The sequence below is a fragment of the Pyxicephalus adspersus genome, chromosome 9 (assembly GCF_032062135.1).
Source record: "Pyxicephalus adspersus chromosome 9, UCB_Pads_2.0, whole genome shotgun sequence".
Taxonomy (NCBI): Eukaryota; Metazoa; Chordata; class Amphibia; order Anura; family Pyxicephalidae; genus Pyxicephalus; species Pyxicephalus adspersus.
Window position 1 is genome coordinate 30141521 of NC_092866.1, and position 23378 is coordinate 30164898.

Sequence of the window (23378 nt, forward strand, 5' to 3'; positions counted from 1 at the left end):
GATGAAGTTATCGAAAAAATTGTTGCAGAGACGAGCTGCTCTTGTGTTTGCTAACTTTTTGAAATTTTTTGCTAAACTTTTCTTTATGCAAACGTGTGCTGCTCTGTGTTTGCTAACTTTTTTAAATGTTAGGCTAATTTTTTTATGCAAACATGTATGCTGCTTTGTGTTTGCTAACTTTTTGAAATTTTTTGCCAATTTTTTTTTATGTAAGCATGTATGCTGCTCTGTGTTTGCTAACATATTACTTGCAACCTTCAGACTATAAAAGAACATAAAAGAACATATTCTAAGATACCTTTTTTATTTTGTTTTATGCAGGTACGCTGGGCAACAAGGTGCTCCACACCTGAGGTTTGCAAGAAGCAGAAAGTGGGAACCTGTGACCAAGGATGGCATTTGGCTGTTTTTGGGCTTGGTGATCCTGCAGGGAGTTGTAAAGTAGTAAACTTCCACATAATAAGAGAACAACAAACGTAATGCACAAATTGATATTTATTTCTAATAAACAAACATGAAAAAAAGTTGATGACAATATTCAAAGCCAAAAAAAAATGCATACAGGTAAGACACTTTTAATATCCAGTTAGTGATGTAAACAAGGTATACATTACTAGTACAATATTTTTAGCCTAGCAAAGTTAATGGTCCACAGTTAGCAGTCCTCCAGTGTTACTTAACATAATAAAAAAAAAATCAACCATTTAAAGTTGCCATTATAAATGTTAGGAAACTAATTTAACATAAAGAATAGGAAGCTGAAAATTAAATATATATATATTTGTTATTTCTACATAATAATGGCCCCTAACCTTGGCAAAATATTATTGGTCAGCATTTTCAAGCAAAAGTTAAATCACAAAAAAGGAAGGGAAATGAGTGAAGAGTGCAAAATAATTTTCAGAGCCACAATAAACTGTTTAAAATCTGTTTAATTAGTGATCAAGTAAAAACTAAAAATTAGCAGCTGTTGCACTAATCCTTTAGTATAGGTTTTCACCAACTAAAAGTTAAAATATTATTGAAATATGGCCTCAACATATATGTAAGTGGGCAAAAAGGAATATATGTAAATGTGATTTTATATATAAACATAACTAATAAGTAGTGCTCAATGGTTTCTTTAAAAATGTGAATTTTTTTTTCTGCTTAAGATCCTGAAAATATGGTTAAATGTACACTATATAAATAATTTCTGTCCAGTGGTAAAGGATGTGTGTATAGGCTTCATAGAAACTATTAAAAAAAATGTCAATGAATTTTACAATTTACCTAAGCAGTGGTTTTGCATCAGATACATTTTTACCCTGTGGAGTTCAAACAGTTTACTGTACCTTGAACATTATTAAAAGGTCAGAGCATATTACAAGATTGTGCTATAAAGTATCACAGGCTAAAAATGTCAATTTGTGAATCTGTTACACCTTAAATAGAATCAGCTTTGATTAACAAATCCAGATCCATAAAATCATTATACCAGTTGATTTAACAAATTTAATTAAAATGTAAAAAAAAAATCAAGTGCAACAAATACCTGGGTCGTTCAGTCATATATAAAGTTCAGAATCCTAGTGTATTTTTTCAAGGCTTTCATATCTCTCATACACAGGGATAAGTACACACATATTAGCATATTATATGCAACTTTAATGTTTTAATTTTGGTTCACTCAACACAAAGCAACTGTTTATTTTTTTTAAATGAGTATACAAGCAAGCCTCTTGTGTTGCTATGTGAAAAGATATAATATTATAAAGGCATGAAGAGCATTTTATCGTTGCTCTCTGCTTACAATTTGTATAAATATTTAATGAAGTGAAAAGGGTTAGGTAGAAATCCTAAAACAGGCAGAGCTTAAAGACTCATGGGATTTAGGCCAGCCCAGACTGGTAGCTGGCAATCCTTAAAATTCACCCTCAATGCACAACTGGTGTCCTAAATAATTTCGAATTTATCTATTTCTGTCAGGTAACAAAATTAGGTCATATGCGAAAGTTATTTATTATTATTTATTATCCTTATGATTAATGCATGTGTCATTTTAGCTAACTTTTCTAACAAAAGTCAAAAAAGACAAAAACAAATTAAATATTAAAAAGGAGTTTCAAAAATGACTGCACAGTTCACTGTACACCACACTGCAGTTTACTGTAACTCTTATCTGATATACAGTTACTGAGTTGCTCACAGATGTTATGACTCTCAAAGAACTTTATGAATGTGTTAGCATGACAGTCACCATCTTGATACTACCATACTGCAATATTCAGAGATGAGTAGAATTGTTTTCTGTACATAAACTACTAATTCTATGTAAGATGTGACATAACTCTCTTGACAATGAAAGGAAAAATGTTCTTGAAATATCTAACATTGTATACTACAATTAAAATATTTATCGGCAATTTAATATTTTTATTTTATTTGAGCAAAGTACAGGAACACCTTAGTGAGAAACCATCTTTTTTCATCATTATAACTACTTTAAACTAATGAAGTTTAGTCAGATTAGTTGCTATGGGTAGAGTTAAAGTTTTCAACTAATTTTAACAGTCTAAAAAATTTTTTAGAAAAATTTAAAAAACACTAAAAAAAAAAAAAAACACCTGTTTTGTACTGATTTTTTGCTTGATGTACATAAATATTAATAAAATATATAAGTTTTTTGTGTCAATAAGGATATTTCTTTTATACTTTTTGTTCAAATAGCTTGCTTAGTTTATTATTATTATTTATTATTCTGGTATAACCTAAAATAGCAATAAGAACAATGAAAACGGGCAGACTATAATGCAACTGCACCCTTGATATATTGTGCATGTACTGAAAAGATAGTTTAAAAGATACAATCTCAGATTTTGAAGGCACCTTTTAGCAATCTAGAGCAGACTAAACTTGATTACGTAATATGCAGCTCATAAGCAAATACAAAATAAAATGTATATAAAGTAACTGAGCTTGTGTTAATGTTTTTGTCTATGAAAATGATTAGAAGCAAAAATGCCTATAGCTAGTTTTTTTGAAAATTGTGTGTGTTTTAAGAAATGAAAAATACAAGGCTTTGAGTTTCACAGAAAATAGTGGACAAAATAGGAAATGTAGGGTAGAGGCAGTATACCAATAAAAAGGCTGCATATGGGGAGGATACATATTTATAACATTGTATAAAATGTCTGCTACCTAATTACATAACACAAAAATAGGCTTGCTAGCAGCTGCATGGAGTAAACATCTACTAGACGTGTCACTATATTTCACAAAGAGATTAATATAAGTTTGTACTAGTTAATTTCGTATTCATTCAGCAACTAATTTTGTGGCACATCTTTGGTCATATACTGATCACCACCAAAGAGTGGAAAATTAAAGGTTTAGAATTATATTATATATTTTTACTATAGGTATTAATCCATTTGCATAAAATCCTAGCAATCTATCATAAAGATTTTCAAAACTATTTAGAACAAAGAAAAAAAGAGATTCCTCTATATCACTAGTTTCAAGGCCACATCCCTGATAGGAATCATAAAACAAAAACAAGTAAAAGAATTTTGGACTTTATAGGCAACTTCAATTTTAACATAAAAGTTGATACAAATCTTTATTTTAATACAGAATTAATATAGTTTATAACATAAAAGTATATCAACTTGATACATGAACTTGTTGATATACGCAGACGATTTTGACACAGGAGACCTATGCAGCGCTTCTATTCTTAATCTCTCTCTCCCAAAGATCACTAATTTTGTTTGTATCCCTCAAAGCAGGATCTGTTGATTAAGACATAATTTATGCTTCATTTGCATCATTGTTACTCTCTTCCCAGTTTAACAAACAGGGTATTTTGGAGATGCTCCGCTCTCCTGTCATCCTTTCTCTGTGTTTCTGAACAATCATGAGCATTTCATAAGTACCTCTTGTCAAGTCCCGAATAAGTGGTTTTCCCGCGAATTGCGTCAACAGCTTTTAGCATCCTATCCTTTGATGTCTAAACAGGAGCAAATGCTCAATATAGGTGGTTTTATACTTTTATGTTATAAACTATATTATTCTGTATTAAAATATTTTTTATCAAATTTAATGTTAAAATTGAAGTGACCTATAAAGTCCCAGATTCTATTATTTGTTTTTTGTTTTATGAGTTTCAAAACTATCGGTTAACAAAACCTGTTACTGTTTTAACTAACATTTTAGATGTGATTCCTAACTGGCATCCTATCAAAAACAAAAAAATTGCAACAAAGCAAAACCACTATTACACCAACAACGATCAGATGATCTAAAAGCAGACACGTAATGATGAGCACATCCTAACTCATAACAGAAGCAAGAATGTTTAGATCACCCAACCTATTTTCAGTAGGACTTTTCATTTTACTTGATCAAATTATTCAATTTCTATTAGGAGATCTTCTCCTTCCAGGTGCATATCAGTTTTCACATAGATTTTCTTTACTGTTCCTGTGACTGGAGAGTTGACCAGAGTCTCCATTTTCATTGCACTGAGAACACACAAAGGCTGGCCTTTTTCAATTTTCTCTCCTTCTTTTACCTTGATATCAATCACCTTTCCTGGCATTGGAGCACCAATCTGTCCCTTTACATCTTTGAGGGCTTTAGGATGGAAATGCATTTCCTGTGAAGAAATGGAAATCAATATAATGTAGTATGCAAAGAGCTATATCATCTGACATTTAGGGGAACATTTTAAATGTAGCCAAAAACATGATGTAGTCGGGACAAAAAATTATTCTGTTGAAAAGCAGTCATGGTTTCAATGATTAAAGCATACGCATTGACATCTGTATCAGCCAATCATATATAAATATGTATTAGTCTATCTGTATTCAGCCAGATCCAGGGACTGTATCTTGTATTTTGAAGAACCTTGATACTACTTATGCAACTTTAATGAATACAAGAAAAAAATTTATTATGATCATTAATTTGGATAAACTGAAACATCTTAGTCAGGATATGTTGGGGGCCTGTCCAGATCATCAAAATATCATTGATATAACGACGCCACAGTTGTATATGGATCTAGTAGGAAAAAAGGGTAGGGTTGGAAAAGAGTTGTTTTTCCGAATGTCCCAGGTAAAGATTGGCATAGGATGGGGCACATCTTTCATTTTGCTACCCCCTGGGTTTGTAGGTAGAACTCATTGTTGAAAGTAAAGATGTTAAGAGTAAAAATATACCTAAGGTGTGAGATAATTAAATGGTTGTATGAGAGATCATAGGTATCAAGTATCAGCGCTAGAACTTCTAAAGATGCAGATTTCTCCTTCCCAAGCATGCAGCGCAAGCCCCCTATCTTTGGGACCAGGTACATACAATCCTATTTTTACTCTGCAACTTTTCAAGATTCTTCCATTCATTCTATCTAATCTATTTTACTTGATTATTATGCTTACTATTTTCTTCCTTTATATTATGATTAATTTGTGTCAATATTTGTATTATTCTCAGCACCTAACAGTGTTCCGCTTACGTGCAATTACCCATGCGCAAGCCTACATCGAGCAACAAGATCACACGTTTGTGTTCTTTTAACGAATACTGTACTAATGGGACTTTGTTCCTAACTCACCCATTGTTTATATATATTAGTTGCTTACTGTCTAGAGCAGACATGGGCAACCTACGGCCCATGGGCCGTATATGGCGGTTTCCCTGGCTCCTTTGGGCGTTCTGCGGCTCTGGCCAGTGCCACCCCGAGCAGCGTCAGGAGAAGGACCCAGCTGGGGGGCGCACCGGCCAGAGCCGCGTAACACGTTTCGACTTGTGGAGGTGGGCGGGCTGTGTCCCTGCACACAACTCACCCACTCTCCCATCACAGGCTCTGAGCTTGCGATGGAAGAGTGGGTGGTCTGTCACTGCACATAACCCGCCCACTCTCCCATCACAGGCTCTGAGCTTGCGATAGGAGAGTGGGCGGGCTGTCACTGCAAACAACCTGCCTCAGGCTGAAATCTGCCATGGGATAGTGGGTGGGGTTTTGTCATCATGACGTCACGTTCAATGTCGTCATGATGGCATAAACCCACCCACTCTCACATCGGCCCAGCCCCTCTTTCAATTTTTATTATGTGGCCCCTGACTGCTTGTTCTATTTTTTTATATTCTACTATTTGGCATTGGCAATACCCGGCAAAGGGAAACTAAGCATATTGTTTATTGTTGTAGGGACTATACTACTGCACCACATATTGTATATTTTGATAGGTAAAGTTAGTAACAAAACTTTTGCAGCACACTTACTGATGTCACTGATGTAGTGCATTCTCTATGATTTCCTAGTGCAACTTGCACATGCAGGTTATGTGATGGGTATACTTTGCATTTCCTGGAGCCCATCTCTAATGCCACTGCCTTCTGGCTGAACCATGGAGCAAAAAGTTACTTGTGTCGGCATCTGAAGTATGACATTTACATTTACAGTTTACATTAGGTATGATTACCTAAAATTTGTGTTTCAAGATTCAGCACACAATTAGTAGCTTCTGAGCGGAAAAGGAGTTTCTTTGTTTCCGACTTGTACATTGTACAGTTAGTTGTACATCAGAACCGGAAATAGATTCAACTAGAGGTGGACTAAGCAGAATACCCAAAGAAGGGAAAAAGCTAAAACGGTGTATGCTACAACACCAGTTGTTATATGTCTGGTTCATACTCAACCCCAGGAGAGGGACTATACCTTTTCTCCCTCCCACATCAGACATACTCCTGCATTGATCACTTCTAGGTCTGCCAAGCTGACCGCATTCAGAGTTGTACTACAGGAAAAACATTCCTCTCTGACCACACCCTGGCGTACTTCAAACACTTTCAAGAAATTTTAACACCCAACATGGTGCATGTATGTAAAGCTGACCTAAACTCAACATTTCACTTTACATAAAAGGGTCCACAACCCTTATATGTAAAGAAAAATGATATGTATTTATTTAAAAAAAAAAAAAAAGATGCAGCACTGCCTCTTTCAGTCGTGATCGCTACATCGATCAAGACTGAATAGTGCAGAGCCTCCCAGGATGTCAAGCATCCAGAGAGGCACTGGCATTTTTTCCACTAAGGGGAAAGAGATGCCGATCTAACGCACGCTCAGTCTTTTTTTCCCCTTCACAGCAGGCTTCGTCACCCGATCTCGCACCTGCGCAGTGAGAAGACAGAAGAAAAAAATGAAGATGTAGGCGCCCAGGTCTTTATCCGTGCCAGGATAAAAAGGAATTCTAGGACAGTGCGGGTTTTGATATTGCAGCTTGGCAATGCATGCTGATATTAAATCTATAATCTACCAGAATTCCCAGATCCTTTTCTATTTCTGTCTCCCCCAAATGTATTCCCCCTGGACAGTATGAAGCATGCATGTTGTTAGCCCCCAAGTGCATAACTTTATGTTTATCTATATTAAACTTCATTTGCCACTTGGCTGCCCAATTAAACAGTAAATCCAGGTCTGCTTGTAGATTATAGACATCCTGTATGGACTTAAGTCCATTACATAGTTTGGTGTCATCTGCAAACACAGAAATTGTAGCCTTAGACCATCCAGACTATGAATCAATAATTACTACTACCAGGTTTACAGATAGACTTTTCTAAACCCATTGACCCTAACTTGCATATTAACCATCTGTGGGGTATTGTGTCAAATGCTTTAGCAAAGTCCAAGTACACCACTTCAACTGCTATTCTATTGTCTACCTGTTTACTTACTTATAAACTGTTTAGAAAGAGAGTGTATTTGTTTGACAACTTCGGTCTTTCTTGACGCCATGCTATCACTTATAATATTATTTTCTAGCAGAAACTCCTCTATGTGGTTCTTTATCAAACTCTCTCTCTCTTTCCAACTATGGATGTTAAACTAACCGGTCTGTAGTTACCAGGAAATTACTTTTGTCCCTTTTTGAAGACAGGAACCACATTGGCCTTACGCCAATCCATTGGTACCATGCCAGTGATTAAAAAGTCTCTAAAAATTTGAAATATTGGCTTTGAAATAATAGAATATACATTAAATAAAAAATAATAGCTCAGCTATGTAATCCATCGAGTCCTGGTGCTTTGTCAACCTTAATTTTGCCCAACTGTTTCTCCATCATATCAATTTGAGCCATTGTGAACCATTTAAGGCAGTGAGATTGCAATTATGAATTAGGATTTGAGCTCTGCCATTTTCCTTTGTGTACACAGAGCAAAAAAAAAGTGTTTAGTAAATCCGCCTTTGCTTTATCCCCAATTACCAACCCAGAGACATCCTTTAAGGGGTCTTCATGCTCAGATCTGATATTTTTGCTAATAATATATTTAAACAAAATTTTGTTTAAATATTTTGTTTGTTTTGTCTTTTTTTTTTTGAGTTGAAGTTTTGCACATTTTATCTCCTTTTTTACATCATTTGTTATATTCTTTATAGTTTTTAAACGATGAAGGTGATTGTTCATTTTTTTATTTTTGGAATGCTCTTTTCTTGTTTTTTATGGCTTTTTTAACATCAGCTGTGAGCCACATAGGTTTATATTTTACCCTTTTAAACTTATTACCCATTGGAATATATGTGTCACAGATCCCAGCAGGACCAGGGAGTCTGTGCGCCCCCTTCAGTGCCACCCACCTTACACCCCCCCTGCTGCCAGCACCAGCTTTGCTAGGGGATCACCTTCTCAGCTCACTTCCTGGTTTCGGTCATGTGACTCCCAGTCAGCTGCTTCATTACCTCAGAGGACTAAAGTGTTCCGCAGATGCGCTCCCCCTGCTGGTGGAGGTGTGAACTTCACAAACCTCTCATCTTCTGGACCCCTCTGGTGGTAGGATAGGATGCAGCAGGTCACATGGCTTCCATCCATCACATGATCTTCCCTTAAAAGGACGAAAATGGCAGCAGGAAGTTGCCGGAACAAGGAGTTTCTTTGGCTCTGCTTTCAGGTCCCTGTTCTTTGATTCTCTTGTTAGCTGCCTGCCCTGACCTCTGGCTTGTCCAACTACTTTTTCCCCCTGTTGTGGTAGCACGCCTTGTTTCTGCCTGTCAGCAGTCATCTGTCCCTGCGTGCACAGGGGCCGAAACCTGGCAGTTCCCCGCAGTGCAACACCCTCACCTGTAGAGGCTCTTGTGAAGACCGGGTAGCTGCTTAGACTCTGCTCCCTGTGCACATCTCTGCCAACTGAGCTGCTGACACAGAGGGTCCACCATCCTGCCTTGCAGCACCGTGACAGTTTGTTCAGGCCATGGACCCCGCTGACATTGCGTTGCCTGATTCTATGCAGGACCTGCGAGAGCGTATTCAAAAACAGGAGTCTCTTCAGATTAAAGTTGTGGACTTCTTCCGGAGGTGTGATGAATGTCTGAATGAGCTCCAATTTGCTATTACCAGTCTCCTACCTCTATGATGGCAACTCCAGGCCCTGAACCTGGGACTCTAATACCTGCTACAGTTCCAGCCACCATGCCTCCTTACTCTGCGCATCGGATTCCTCCCGCTACTCCCGTGACCCCAAGCTTTGTCGTGGATTTGTTAACCAATGCCAAATTCAGCATGAGTTGTAGCCCTCGAACTTTCCCACAGAATAAACCAAGGTGGCTTTCTTCATTTCCTTGTCGATGGGGGAGGCCCTTGCTTGGGCTTCGCCCCCTGGGAATGAGGGGATCCTATCCCGGGAGACTTCAGTGCCTTTATACTGACCTTCCACAAGGTCTTTGATGAACCTGGCTGGGCCTCTTCTGCAGCATCAGAAATCTTGAGCCTACGTCAGGCCTACCTCTTGGTAGGCCAATAAGTGGTGAAATTATGAACCTTGGCATCCAAATTAAATTGGAACAATGACGCCCTGATGGCAGTCTTCTGGCAGGGGCTCGCAGGCCATAATAAAGATGAGCTTGCTGGCCGTCTTCCCCTACCATTGATGACCTGGTGTCTCTCTGCGTCCAGATTGACATGCACTTCAGGGAGCGGGTTCGGGAAACCCAGAATATGCGGCATCCCATTAAATGGGCATCAACCTTTCAAAGACCCCCTCTTCCTACAGTTGAGCCTATGCAAGTGAACCATGCTCGACTTAACCCTGAAGATCGGGCCCGCTGCAGGCAACAGAACCTCTGTTTGTACTGTGCTGGGGAGGGCCATTACAAGCTCAATTGTCCATTGAAGGCCCCAAACGCCAGTGCCTAGGGAAATGAGGAGAGGGCTCCCTGGGCAAACCTATTACTTCTCCACCCTCTAAATCAACTTTTCCTGTCTGGATCTCATCTGACAACAACCTTTTCTGGACCCAAGCATTTTTGGACTCTGGCTCTGCTGGTAACTTTAACAACCAACAATTGGTCTCTGATTTTAACATCCCTGTGGTGTCCCTATCCAAGTCTTTGGTGGTCTCCGTGGTTAATGGTACTGCTCCACCTGACTACATCCAGCATGCCATCGTGCCACTCTCTATGAAACTTGGGGCCCTGAACACTGAAGCCATTTCCTTATTGGTGGTTCCCAAGATCATCCATCCAGTTTTGTTGGGTGTTGCCATGGTTACGCAAACATGCCCCGTCATTGAATGGAGAACTAAAGACATACTTTTGTGGAGTCCCACCTGCTTTCAGGAGTGTCTTCCTAAGCTACTTCTACCCGTCCAGGAAATCTTTCTTGCTGCTGCTTCACCGCTGCCTGGCTTACCAAGATCATACTGGTGATTTGCAAACGTTTTCAGCAAAAAACAGGCTGAGATGCTACCACCACACTGTCCATATGACTGTGCCATTGACCGAGTCCCTGGCTATTCTCCTCCTCAGGGTAGAGTGTACCCTCTTTCCATCCCTGAAATTAATGCCATATCATCCCCAGCGGGAAGCTGGGTTCTTCTTCATGCAAAAGAAGGATGGTTCCCTGCCTCCCTGCATTGAATATAGAGGTCTGAATAAGATTACAATCAAGGACAAGTATCCACTGCCCCTAATCTCAGAGCTCTTTGACCAACTTCAAGGGGCATCTGTCTTTACCAAGCTGGACTTGCGCGGTCCCTACAACCTGATCCTCATTCGTGAAGGGGACGAATGGAAGACTGCCTTCAACACCCATTATGAATACTTGGTAATGCCATTTGGGCACTGTAATGCGCCAGCGGTGTTCTAGAATTTTGTTAACAATATCTTTCAGGACCACCTTTATGTCTGTGTGGTCATCAACCTGGGCGACATCCTTATCTACTCAAAGAATCTACCTACCCACCGCGACCATGTCAAGTTGGTCCTGCAATGTCCTTGGAAAAACAGACTGTATGCCAAGCTGGAGAAATATCAATTTGAACTGAGGTTCTATTTTTGGGGTACATTGTGTCTGCGAAGGGTTTGCGCATGAAACCCGACAAACTTTCGTCTGTGCTAAACTGGCCCCAACCACTAAAACCTGTCCAGAGGTTTCTTGGCTTTGCTAATTACTACCGGCATTTATTAAAGACTATTCCACACTGATTGCCCCAATTACAGCTATGAACAAGAAGGGTAGTAAATGCAAAGTCTAGTCACCGGAGGTGCTCCAGGCCTTTAATTTATTGAAGAAGGCTTTTGCATCAGCTCCTGCCTTGGTTCACCCTGACACCTCTCAGCCCTTTTTTTTTAGAAGTGGATGCTTCCTCTGTTGGAGTTGGCCCAGTTCTTTCCCAGAAGAGTGCAACAGGCAAGCTGAGGTCCTGTGGTTTCTTCTCCAAGAAGTTCTCTCCTGCTAAGAAGAACTACTCCATCGGAGACCGCAAGCTTCTTGCAGTCAAGCTCACCTTATCAGAATGGCGCCACCTACTGGAGGGAGCCTGACACCCTGTAACCATATACACTGACCACAAGAGTCTGCAGTACTTTCAATCAGCACAACGCTTGAATCTTCTTCTCCAGGCTTGACTTCATACTCAAGTATCGTCCAGGTTCCAAAAATATTAAGGCTGATGATCTTTCTCACTCCTTTGAAAAGGAGGACCCAGAAACAAAACCCACTTTTGTGATTGACCGGGCTCGAAATATGCTGGACCATATTCTTCCTGGGAAATCATTTGTTAAAAAGAGCCAGCGCCCCTTGGTCCTTCAAAGGGGACATGCTTCTAACTTCGACTTAAATCAATCGCAAATACTGGTGGCCAAATTTAAGCAGGATGTATGTGGTTTTGTGGCTGCTTGCAGATTCCCCTCCGGCCCTTTGCAGCCATTTTCGACCCTGAACTACCATGGACTCATTATTCCATGGATTTTATAACCGTTCTTCTGTCCTCTAATGGTCTAATGGGTTCACCAAAATATGGGTTGTAATAGGTTTTCTAAAATGGCCCGTTTTGTTCCCCTTCCTGTTCTTCCTGCTGCTTCCCCTTTGGCTAAAGTTTTCCTCAAGGAAGTCATCCGCCTGCATGGATTACCTTAACACATAGTGTCTGATCGTTGGGTGCAGTTCTCTTCTCGCTTTTGGTGAGCCCTCTGTCACCTGTTGGATATCAAGCTGGACTCCCCTTCAGCCTACCACCCCCAGTCTAACGGGCAAACAGAGCGGACGAACCAATCCCTGGAACAGTATCTCCGCATGTACATCAACTTCCAGCAAAACAATTAGTCTGATCTACTGCCTTGGGCGGAGCTGGCTCACAACAATCGCTCCAATGACTCAACAGGTCACAGAGCTTTCTTTACTGTCTCTGGTTGTCACCCCAAGCTCCCTGCTCCTTCACTATCTGATGTTCCTGCTGCAGCCACTACCACTGACCACTTTCGGCAGGATTAGAGAGAGGTTCAGGAGACATTAAAGTGGTCCTTTCTACACTAAAAGAAATGGACCAACAAGAAAAGATCCCGTGCACCTCAGTTTTCCCCTGTCGATAAGGTCTGGCTTTCCACAAAAAAATATTCGGTAACGAATGTCGCCTTCCATGTTGGCTCAACGTTTCTTTGGTCCTTTTCCTGTCTCAGAATAATCCAGTCATGTATAAGTTGAAACTGCCTCCTTCTCTAAAAACAAATAATTCCTTTCATGTTTCACTTCTTAAACCGGTTATTTTCAATAGATTCTCTTGTCCCTGCTGCTTCAGAAGAAGAATATGAAGTAGAACAGATCTTGGACTCCAGACTTGTCCGGGGATCGTTGCAATATTTAGTGCATTGGAAAGGCTACGCCCCTTAGAAGCATTCCTCCATGCTCCCTGTCTTCTCAGGGAGTTCCATGGTAAGTTTCCCCACAAGCCCAGGGGGGCCAGGATGGCGGGGGCCCTAAGGGGGGGTACTGTTACAGATTCCTGCAAGACCAGGGGATCTGTGCCCCCTTCAGTGTCACCCAACTTACACTCCCCTGCTGCCAGCACCAGCTCTGCTAAAGGATCACCTCCTCAGCTCACTTACTGGTCTGGGACATGTGACATGTGAGTCAGCTGCTCCATTACCTCAGAGGACTAGAGTGTTCCGCAGACACACTCCCCCTGCTGGTGGAGGTGTGAACACCACCAACCTTTCGTCTCCAGGACCCCCTCTGGTGGTAGGATAGGATGCAGCAGGTCACATGGCTTCCATCCATCACATGACCTTCCCTTAAATGGAAGTTAATGGCAGCAGGAAGTTGCTTGGACAAGGAGTTCATTTGGCTCTGCTTCCAGGTCCCTGTTCTTTGATTCTCTTGTTAGCTGCCTGCTCTGGCTTGTTTGACTACTCTTTGTTCTGGTACCACGCCTTCTTTCTGCCTGCCAGCAGTCACCTGTCTCTGACACAGAGGGTCCACCATCCTGCCTTGCAGCACCGTGACAAAATTTTTAGTGTGCTTGTGTAGAAGAGGAAGAGGAATTAGGCATTACCTTTGACAACCCTCAATAACAGACGATCCTTGAGTGAGCACACTGCTAATAAATTTGCAGCAGATTCCAAGAGTTGAACCATATAATACTGGCATGCTAGTACTGCATACCCATCAGGCTCCATCAAATATACCCCACAATCTCTGAATGCTTTTGGAGGTGCGGTGAGGGAGTGGGCTCATTGCTTCATATATTTTGGTCATGCCCAGTCCTGTGGCTATTCTGGTCAGTTGTGAGAGAGGTAGTCCAGAGGTTTACGGACTACACAATTTCTGGCGATCTGTCTTTTTTTGCAACACAGCTTCTTACCACCCAAGTTCCACAGAACTATAGTGGTTAGACACCACCTGCCCATCCATAACCCAGTGGTTTTGCAACTATAATAAGATTATGTTAATGGAAGAGGCTACTTGGTTTTATTGGAAATTGTTTGTGGATTCTTCTGATTTTGTAAGATATCTGGGTGATTGATTGTATCTATCACCTATGCTGAAAATATTGACTACTTAAGCCTTACTGTATACTCTGAGACCTTTGTTAGAAAAGCCGCATTGTAATATCCTGCTAACTCATGAAACGATGTATGATGTATTCTGCCAAAAATTCATAAATGCCACCTGCTCTGTTCTGTCCTCTTGTTTTCTCCCCTCCTGTGCAATGTTTAAGTGTTTCTGTTGTAAGTTTTTTTGTATTGTTACCCCTGGTTGAAATGAAAATAAAAATAAAGAGTGTTGAAAAAAAAGGTCATTCATTTGACCAGCGACAGCTGTCCTCGACTACCCTTGTGTGATTGGCTGAACAAATGAAAATGGTGATGATGGAGTTCACACCCATGTTGTTTAACTGTTGGGACAAGCATGGGGTCTGCCTTTTTGGCACCTGATTGCAAAGGACCTTTTACGGATATGGGAGGGGGCACACACTTGGGAAATGGGGGCTCACACATTTTTTTCCCAATTCAAAAAAATAGTTTATTTAAAATAAATAAAGACGACTGACAACCATTTTATAAATGTAACAATTATTTACAATGCATTCTACATTTTACCTGTCTTCCCAGCCCATTCAAATATAATAGGTTTTTGAGAAGTTGAATGTGGAATTTAGTAATGTGTGTCACATTTACATAAATACTTCTGATTCACTGAAGACCAATCTGTCCACTGTAGACAGATCGTCTACTAAATCTGCAAGAAGTGGGATTCTATTGAAAGAAATTCTAATGCTAAATAACTGGACAATGCATGTAACATGGAGCCCATGATGGTAAAGATTTATAAGAGCCCATTCACACAAGCACAAAAAAACTCATAAAAGTAATTGCACAGTTTCTCCAGGTTTTATCTTACCTTCATAGCCTGAGTATCTTTTACCAGCAAAGATCGGAGCTGACCATTGAGCTCAAAAAACACCTCCCTTTGGCCAGCTTTGTTCAGGTCCCCCAGAGCAAGTGCTTTAATATGCAAAGTTTTTCCTCTTTCCAATTCAACCTGAAATATTGTAAAAACAAAACACCCACTAAGTAAACAATATTGTTGTCGTAAACCAATAACTTCTACATAGATAACTGGTTTGTCCCTGCACCACGTGCATTTATCCTCTGTTTCACTTCAGTAATGCTAGTATATTTTGTCTCAGTAAAGGAAACACCATTTTAAGACATAGTATCAAAATCTTACATAGTTAGGTTGAAAAAGTCCATCAAGTTCAACCACTAGAAAAATAAACCTATCCTAGATAAAAACCCTATAGATATAGTTGATCTAGAGGAAGGCAAAACAAAACAAACACTGATTTAATTTGCTCTGACAGGGGGGAAAAAATCTTCCTGGTCCTGTAAGGCAATCAGATGTTCTCTATATCAACAGTCTCTGTAGTCGCTACTTTAAAAATGTAGTACCCATTTATATTCTGTGCTTCTACAAAAGCATCCAGCTTTTTCATAAAGGAATCTACAGTACTTGCTAAAACTACTTCGTGAGGGAGCCTATTCCACATATCTTACAGTGAAGAAATACCTTACTTACTTAATACCTTACAGAGATTGAATTTATTTTCCTCCAAAAGCAAAGAGTGCCCCTTGTTTTTTGTAAACCCTAAAGTGAACAATAATAATTGAATAGCAAGTTCTCTAAATGGACCATTTATACAGTATTCATATAGTGTGATCATATCTCCCCTTAAATGTCTCTTCTCAAGGGAGAAAAGATTTAATTCAATCCTTCCTCATATCTGAGCTCCTCCATCGCTTTTATTACTTTAGTTGCCCTTCTCTGCACTTTTTCCAAATTTACAATATCCCTTTTGTGAACTGGTGCCCAAAATTCGGCTGCATATTCTATTTAGGGTCTGACCAATGCTTTGTACAGGGACATGATTATGTCTTGATCTCTGTAGTCTATTCCTCTTTTAAAACAAGAAAGTATTTTGCTAGCTTTAGATATTGCAGCTTGGTTCTGCATGCTATTTTTTTTTATTTATAATCTACCAAAATACCAGATCCTTTTTCATTTTTTACTCCTCCAACTGTACTCCCTCTAAACAGTATGACACATGTATGTTGTCAGCCCTCAAGTGCATAACTTTACATTTATCAATATTAAATGTCATTTTCCACTTTGCTGCCTAATCAAACGATACATCCAGATCTGCTTGTAGATTATGAATATCCTGTATGAACTTCCAATACATAGCTTGGTGTCATCTGCAAACTATATATCAGTAAAAGTCTGAACTTTTCTAAAACTGAACCCTGGAGTACACCACCAATAACCTTAAATCATTCAGAGTATGAATCATTAATCACTACTCTCTGGATGTGCTCTTTAGGCCAGTTCCCTATCTATTTATAGATTACATTTTGAAAACCTATAAACCCTAATTTGCATATTAACCGTCTGTGGGGTACTGTGTCAAATGCTTTTGCAACGTCCAAGTACACTATATCAACTGCTACCCGACTGTCTACCGGTTTACTTACTTCCTCAAAAGAAAGTAAATTTCTATGACAACTTCGGTCTTTCTTGAATGCATGCTGACTATCACTTATAATATTATTTCTACCAGAAGCTCTTCTATGTGGTTCTTTATCAAATTCCGTATGATCTTTCCAACTATAGAAGTTAAACTTACTGGTCTGTAGTTACTTGATAATGACTTTGGTCTCTTTTTAAAGATAGGTACACCACATTGGCCTGAGCTCTGCTCCTTGGGGAAACGTGGAAGTAATCCATCAGACCCTGGTGCTTTATCAACCTTAATATTATCTAACTGTTTCTCAGTAATATCAATTTTGAGCTACTGCGGCTTGTTTAAATTGGTGACATTGCTTTTTGCACTTTGGACTTTAGCTTTGCCATTTTTATTTGTGTACAAAGAGGTAGAAAAAGTGCTTAGTAGACCTGCCTTTTCTTCATACCCAGTTACCAACCCCGAGACATTCTTGAGGGGGACTACATGATCAGATCTGATCTTTTTGCTAGTAATATATTTATTTAAAAAAATGGGGTTTGCCTTACTTTCTATCGCAATCTGTCTTTTTTTTTTGAGGTATTGCACATTTGATTTCCTTTTTACATCTTTTCGTATATTCATTATAATTTTCAAATGATAAAGGTGATCCTTTATTTTTAAATTTTTAGAATGCCCTTCTCTTGTTCTTTATAGATTTTGTAACATTAGCTGTGAGCCACATATGTTTTAATTTTAGCTTGTTGATTTTCATCAATACAGTAGCTGGTTTTTACCCATCTGTTATGACATCTTTAAGAAGTCTGCTAATCCTACATGCTCAATAATTCCTATATACACATTGGTATACAAATAAAAAATCTAAATTTCCAGCCAAAAGCATCTTAGTCTTTATTTAGTTGTCATAGTGCTGTACTGTACACGGGGTCAGGCAAGGATGCCATTTAAATGCTTGAAGGATCAGTTAGAAGCTGCCATAAGCACATTGCTCACTGTAACAGTTATCACAAAAGGATTACCATGAAAGTAGAATGTACACAAGTATGTTTCTTTTTATTTTTTTTGTGAAAAAGTTGTAATATCTGTTGCTGTACGAAAACTGTTAACTGTTTGTTAGCTATGTATAGATATCTTTTTACTGACATCCTATGTTACAATACTTTTACAGAATCACATACCTCAAACTCCTCTGCTATTTTGGGACCCTCTAGGAAGAGGCGAGTGTTCAAACATTCAACAGGACCAAATTGAGTGCTAAACTCCTTGTATTCCTCAAACACCTTGGGATACATAGCAGCAGACATGATATCTTCTGGTGTTATATCATCATATTTGCTACGCAGTCCATCTTCTAGTTTGGCAAAGTCCATTGACGGCAATGTAGCTCCAGGTCTTCCCTCAATACGTGGCAAGTCCTTCAAAACCTATGGGGACAAAGTGTTGTTTCCATTTTTAATTACTCAAGTTGCCTAAAAAGTGAAGCTCTTTCTAGAATTGGCTATGGTTGACTTTGAACGCCATGCAACTGCTTTTTAGTCTGGTGTTTTCCTGCCTGTTTCCTTGTGCTGTTGCAGTATTCCTCTGTGTCTGCAGTGCATCATCCTGCTCACCCTGGTGTGCTCAAGTTTCCCCAACTGTGACAATTATGATGGTAGTTGCTGCCTTATAGTTTCCCCAACTGTGACAATTATGATGGTAGTTGCTGCCTTATAGATCTCTATCCATTGCCAAATTCTATTGTAATGAGATCATCAGTGTTACTTACTTCACAAATCAATGGTTTCGATGTTTTCAGATTTCAGATGCATAAACCTTTGGTTGGATTAGACCAAATTTTAGCAGTTTATTATAGTCAGAAAAAAGTAAATTCCTATAGACTAATGGATTACTATAAAGCATAATTTACATTATGAAAATATTTTTTTTTAAATTGTTAATGGTTTTAACCTTAGTTGTTATATTTTGTTATGGCAAAGTGATTCATAAAAAAGGAGTTAAGTCTTTACCTTGGATTGTAAAGGTTCTGGGAAGCCGCCATATGGAATTCCAACATAGCCTTGCAAGTATTCCACTACAGACAATGGGAAGGATAATTCATCTGCCATAGTTTCCACTTGTTCACGTGAGAGTCCGTTGTGTACCATAAATTGTGCCAGGTCTCCAACAATTTTGGAGGAAGGAGTTACCTAAAAAAATAGTGAATTAATTTTGATACTTTAGGTTTTATTATGTTCCAAAATATACTTTAAATTGTTTAAAGTGTCATATTGCAGTCAATACTGAAATATTTTTTGCATAAAAAAAGGAAAGCATTTGTAGCACAAACATTAAATCTAAATGTAAAGATTTAAAAACAATAAACACTGGTTTTAGTATTTAACATATGCAGTTGATATATAACCAGATAGAGCAGGTATACATATGTGAGATATAAAGTTGTGTTCAGAATAACAACAGTGTATTAAAACATGTAAATGAAGCTCAAAACTCTTATAATAGCTTTCATTTCCATACCATGCAAATTCATTCGAAATCACACATTCTATTCCAAATTTAAACATAAAGAAAAATGTATCAAATGTTGTTGTTCCTTTACAGAAAGTAAAAATATTAGGTTGCTCCAAAAATAGCAGTGGCTGGATTCCACAATCTCAAACATTCACTGCAAAAACTAAAAAACGTTTCAAGAGTTTGCTTTCCTTTGAATCACTGAACTAATATTTAGTTGCATAACCCTGAGAATGGCTGCACATCTGTGTTGCATGGAGTCAAACTATTTCTGGCACCTGTGAACAGGTCCGAAGATCAGACTGGCCATTCCATAATGTCGATCTTGATGGTCTGGAACCAAGACATTGCTCTTTTACTGGTGTGTTAGGGTTTTTGTCTTGTTGAAACACCCATTTCAAGAAAAATTTCCTCTTCGTCATAAGGCAACATGACCTCTTGAAATATTTTGATGTATTCAAACTGATTTATGATTCCTTGTATGCAATAGGGTCAACACCATAGTATGAGAAACAATCCAATAACATGATGCTTGCACCACCATGCTTCACTGCCTTCAGTGTACTGTGGCATGAATTCAGTGTTTGGGTGTCATCTGACAAACTGTCTGGGGCCCTTAGACCCCCCCCCCCCAAAAAAAAAAACAAAAAACAAATCTTGCTTTTATTGGTCCACAAAACATTTTGCCACATAACTTTAGGCCAGTCAATGTGTTCTGTAAACTGTAACCTCTTCAGCACGTGTCATTTGTTTTCAAAATTCTGACTTTTTTGGGGCTTCTTGACGATAGCTTGGCTTCACATAGGCATTGTAACAGTACTCACAGGTAACTTTAGACCTTCTTTCATGTCCATGATGCTGATCATTGGCTCTGCCGTTGGCTTTACCATTTTGGCTATTCTTCTATCCATTCGAATGATAGTTTATCATTTTCTTCCACATTACACTTGCAATTTTAAATAATTTGAGATCATTTTAGCTGATCAGCTTATTATTTTCTGCACTTCTCCATGTGTTTTTTTCCCTCTCATCAACTTTTCAATCAAAATAGACTGTTTTTCTGAACAATGTCTGGAATGGCCCATTTTACTTCAGAAAGAAAAGCACTATAACAAGCATGTACAAACATTTGCTGCCTGCCTTCCTTCTTTAAACAAGGGCTGTTATTGACATCTGTTTTTTTCACAGAATCAATTACCTCACTAATTTAAACTCTACACTGCTATTTGTTTAAACAGTCTAATATTTCATTTTCTTCAATTTATGTAATGGAATAACACAAACTTGTTACTCATACAAATATTGCACATGTATTGATTTAGAATAGAAGGTTCAGTGTTCCCAATGCATTTGCATGTATGGTTATAAATGTTATTATAAGGATTTTGAGCTTTATTCTCTTTTTTCAACACACTGCTATTATTCTGAACTGCATAGTAACAATAAAAGTCAGTGAGAGATACTCACAGCTTTAGAACTATCAATTATTATATACCTTAATTCAACATGTATCGTTTAGGCTTTATTTGCTAATGATTACCCATGATGATGCACATTTATTTATGAATGATCCCAATGGCAAAATCAATGTCTATTACAATATGGCTTGGGGACATGTATAATGCACATAACCGAAAATAGGTCAGGAGGAATAAAAATCATGTCAATCAAGCATTTGGAATTTGGACCTCTCCTTGGACTTGCTTTGATAATATGCCCAAAAAATATCCTTTGAAGTGAGCTTTGCCAGATTTCAACAGTACATAGATGATGTTGAATTAAGTACATAAGGCTGAAGGATCTGAATTACAAGAATCACTGAGGCCAAGTAGTTTTGGAATATATTATCAACGCTGAGTGATTTGAACCTTTTATATCTCCTTAAATGAATGTTCACTAAAGGAAAAATGCAAATATTATCTTTAGATACCAGCCAGATTCCTAACTGTATTCAGTTGCATCTGTAATTGCTTGATTGAAAATGTATTTATATTGATTTTCCTCACTAATATTCTTTGTTACATTTATAAATGTTTGATAAAATGCATATGTATGTACTGTTTTTGGTTTGTCTTTCCATTTAGAAGAATATTGACAGTAATACCATGTTTAGAGAAACATAGTCCTTTCATTTGTAACCAGTAACTGAGAAGCAGGGTACAAGGCTGTTATCTGAAACAGAAGATCTGAATGATCAGGAAGCAACATTAAAGCCTTGCCAAGCATATAAATCAGACCTTTATACTATACTCTCATTGGCCATTCCAGAGTTATGTTTTTTGCTTTAAACTTGCAAAATAGTATGCAGATTTTAGATGGAAAAATGTGTAAGTAACGTTTCAAAAGAGGGGTCAGAGCATTTCATGAAGTGAAGTCAAACTTGTTCTGTGTTCCGCCAGAATTTTGGGGCCTAAATCACCCTATATTAAAGAGAACATTGGTATCCTGGAGTCCAAGTGCTATGATGGTCTGGCTGTTAGTTTCAAATACTGGGTTATCCAATTGGATAACTTGACAGTGGTTCATCCAGAATAATGCAAACCAGGAGATCCCATGCAATTATTTTTATTTTAAATTGTAATTTTTATTAAACAAACTCATATTATAAAGAAAGTGGTACGGACAAAGCACAAAATGATAGAGGAAACAATATGGAACACAAGAGAACCAAAGGGGGAAACAAATGTTGGTCACTTGAGAGGTCATATATAACATCAACATATTAAAAACAGGGCTCTGTAGAATAACAAATCAATAATAAGACAAACAAGTTAGCTATGTGAGGGTCCATTCAAACAAAGATGAAAAAGGAGAGGAAAAAATTCTCTTTCTCATGTCTTCAGTTTAGCGTATTTCCAGGGTTTATGTCTTTTTGTTTATGTGGATTGAAGACAATGAAACACAAAAATCAACAAAGGGAAGAGGAAGGCATAGAGGGAAAGAGATATAAAAGCAGAGATGAACAAGCTCCCTAGGTCCAATGTGGTGTTATTAAACTGGAATGTGAGTGTAACAGTAGTAGAAATAGAACCTGTGGACCAGGCTAGGACTGGTGAAGGGTGATAAAATCTAAGGGTTCTGCAAAATGCAGAAGAGGAAACCAGCTGTGCCCCCACCAACCGGGGTTCAGAGGGATATAGCAAGCAAGAGGTACTAACAAAATGGGTATCCAGTGAGAGGAGACCCTTCCTCATGATTTCCCAGTGTCTGAAAGGGGCAGAGAGCAAGCAATCATAGGTTTCACGCCCTTCTCCTGTAATATCAATATTAACCCAAGAAATCCTTAGCATTTTATTCTCGTGAGGACATCTCAGAAAAAAACAAAAAAGATTGTGGCATGGAATCCTAGAAAAAAGGGTTAAGTAGGAGATCAGATTACATAAATAAATCTGATTCTTCAGATACAGGGTTAGGCTTGCAGCTGGCAGCTGCCACTGTTCTTGTCCAGACAGCTATCTCTTCAGTCACACCCTAGCATATGTTATTTGACACATATTGCATATAATATTGTGGAACCATAGTTTCACACTTCAAAATTATGTGTGGGCAGGAAATGCTTACCTGCCTGTTCACAATCTACTTTTTACAAATAAAGTACAGGATGCCAGGATATTCCAGGTATCCTGCCAAGCCCTGGGGCTGCAGGGAGTGAAAACTCATGTGTGCATGTAAAAAACTGTGATTAAGCAGTTATGTTTATTTTATTGCAGATGGGACATTGCTTTTGGCATTGCCATTAATTTTTTGACATTTAGTTCCACTTTAAAATGTTTTGAACTTTATCTGAAAAAGGCACCCCTACTAAAGAAGGATACTAAGCAAAACTGCAGAATGCCAGATGAATAAAACCTCTATATATTCACTAACTCCTCTCTGAATGAGAAAGAAAAAACATTTTATTAATATTATTATTATTAATAAACAGGATTTATATGGCGCCAACATATTACGCAGCAATGTACATTAAATAGGGATTGCAAATGACAGACTAATACAGACAATGATACAGGAGGAGAGGACCCTGCCCCGAAGAGCTTACAATCTAGTAGGTGGGGGAATTTCACACACAATAGGATGGGAGATATGTA

General features: G+C 38.4%; 1 protein-coding gene across 6 annotated transcripts in view; it reads right to left on the minus strand.

Annotated features, from left to right (window-relative positions):
- Positions 1–477: 477 nt before the first annotated feature.
- Positions 478–23378, minus strand: part of PC (pyruvate carboxylase) — a 318614-nt gene continuing 295713 nt past the window's right edge. For all 6 annotated transcript variants that reach the window (XM_072423070.1, XM_072423066.1, XM_072423072.1 and 3 more), the window contains 4 exons: positions 18789–18968; positions 17961–18206; positions 15162–15302; positions 478–4639 (listed from right to left, as the gene is read on the minus strand). In XM_072423070.1, the coding sequence (XP_072279171.1) occupies positions 4391–4639; positions 15162–15302; positions 17961–18206; positions 18789–18968 (816 nt within the window). In that variant the 3' untranslated portion in view covers positions 478–4390. The remainder of the gene's footprint in view (positions 4640–15161; positions 15303–17960; positions 18207–18788; positions 18969–23378) is intronic.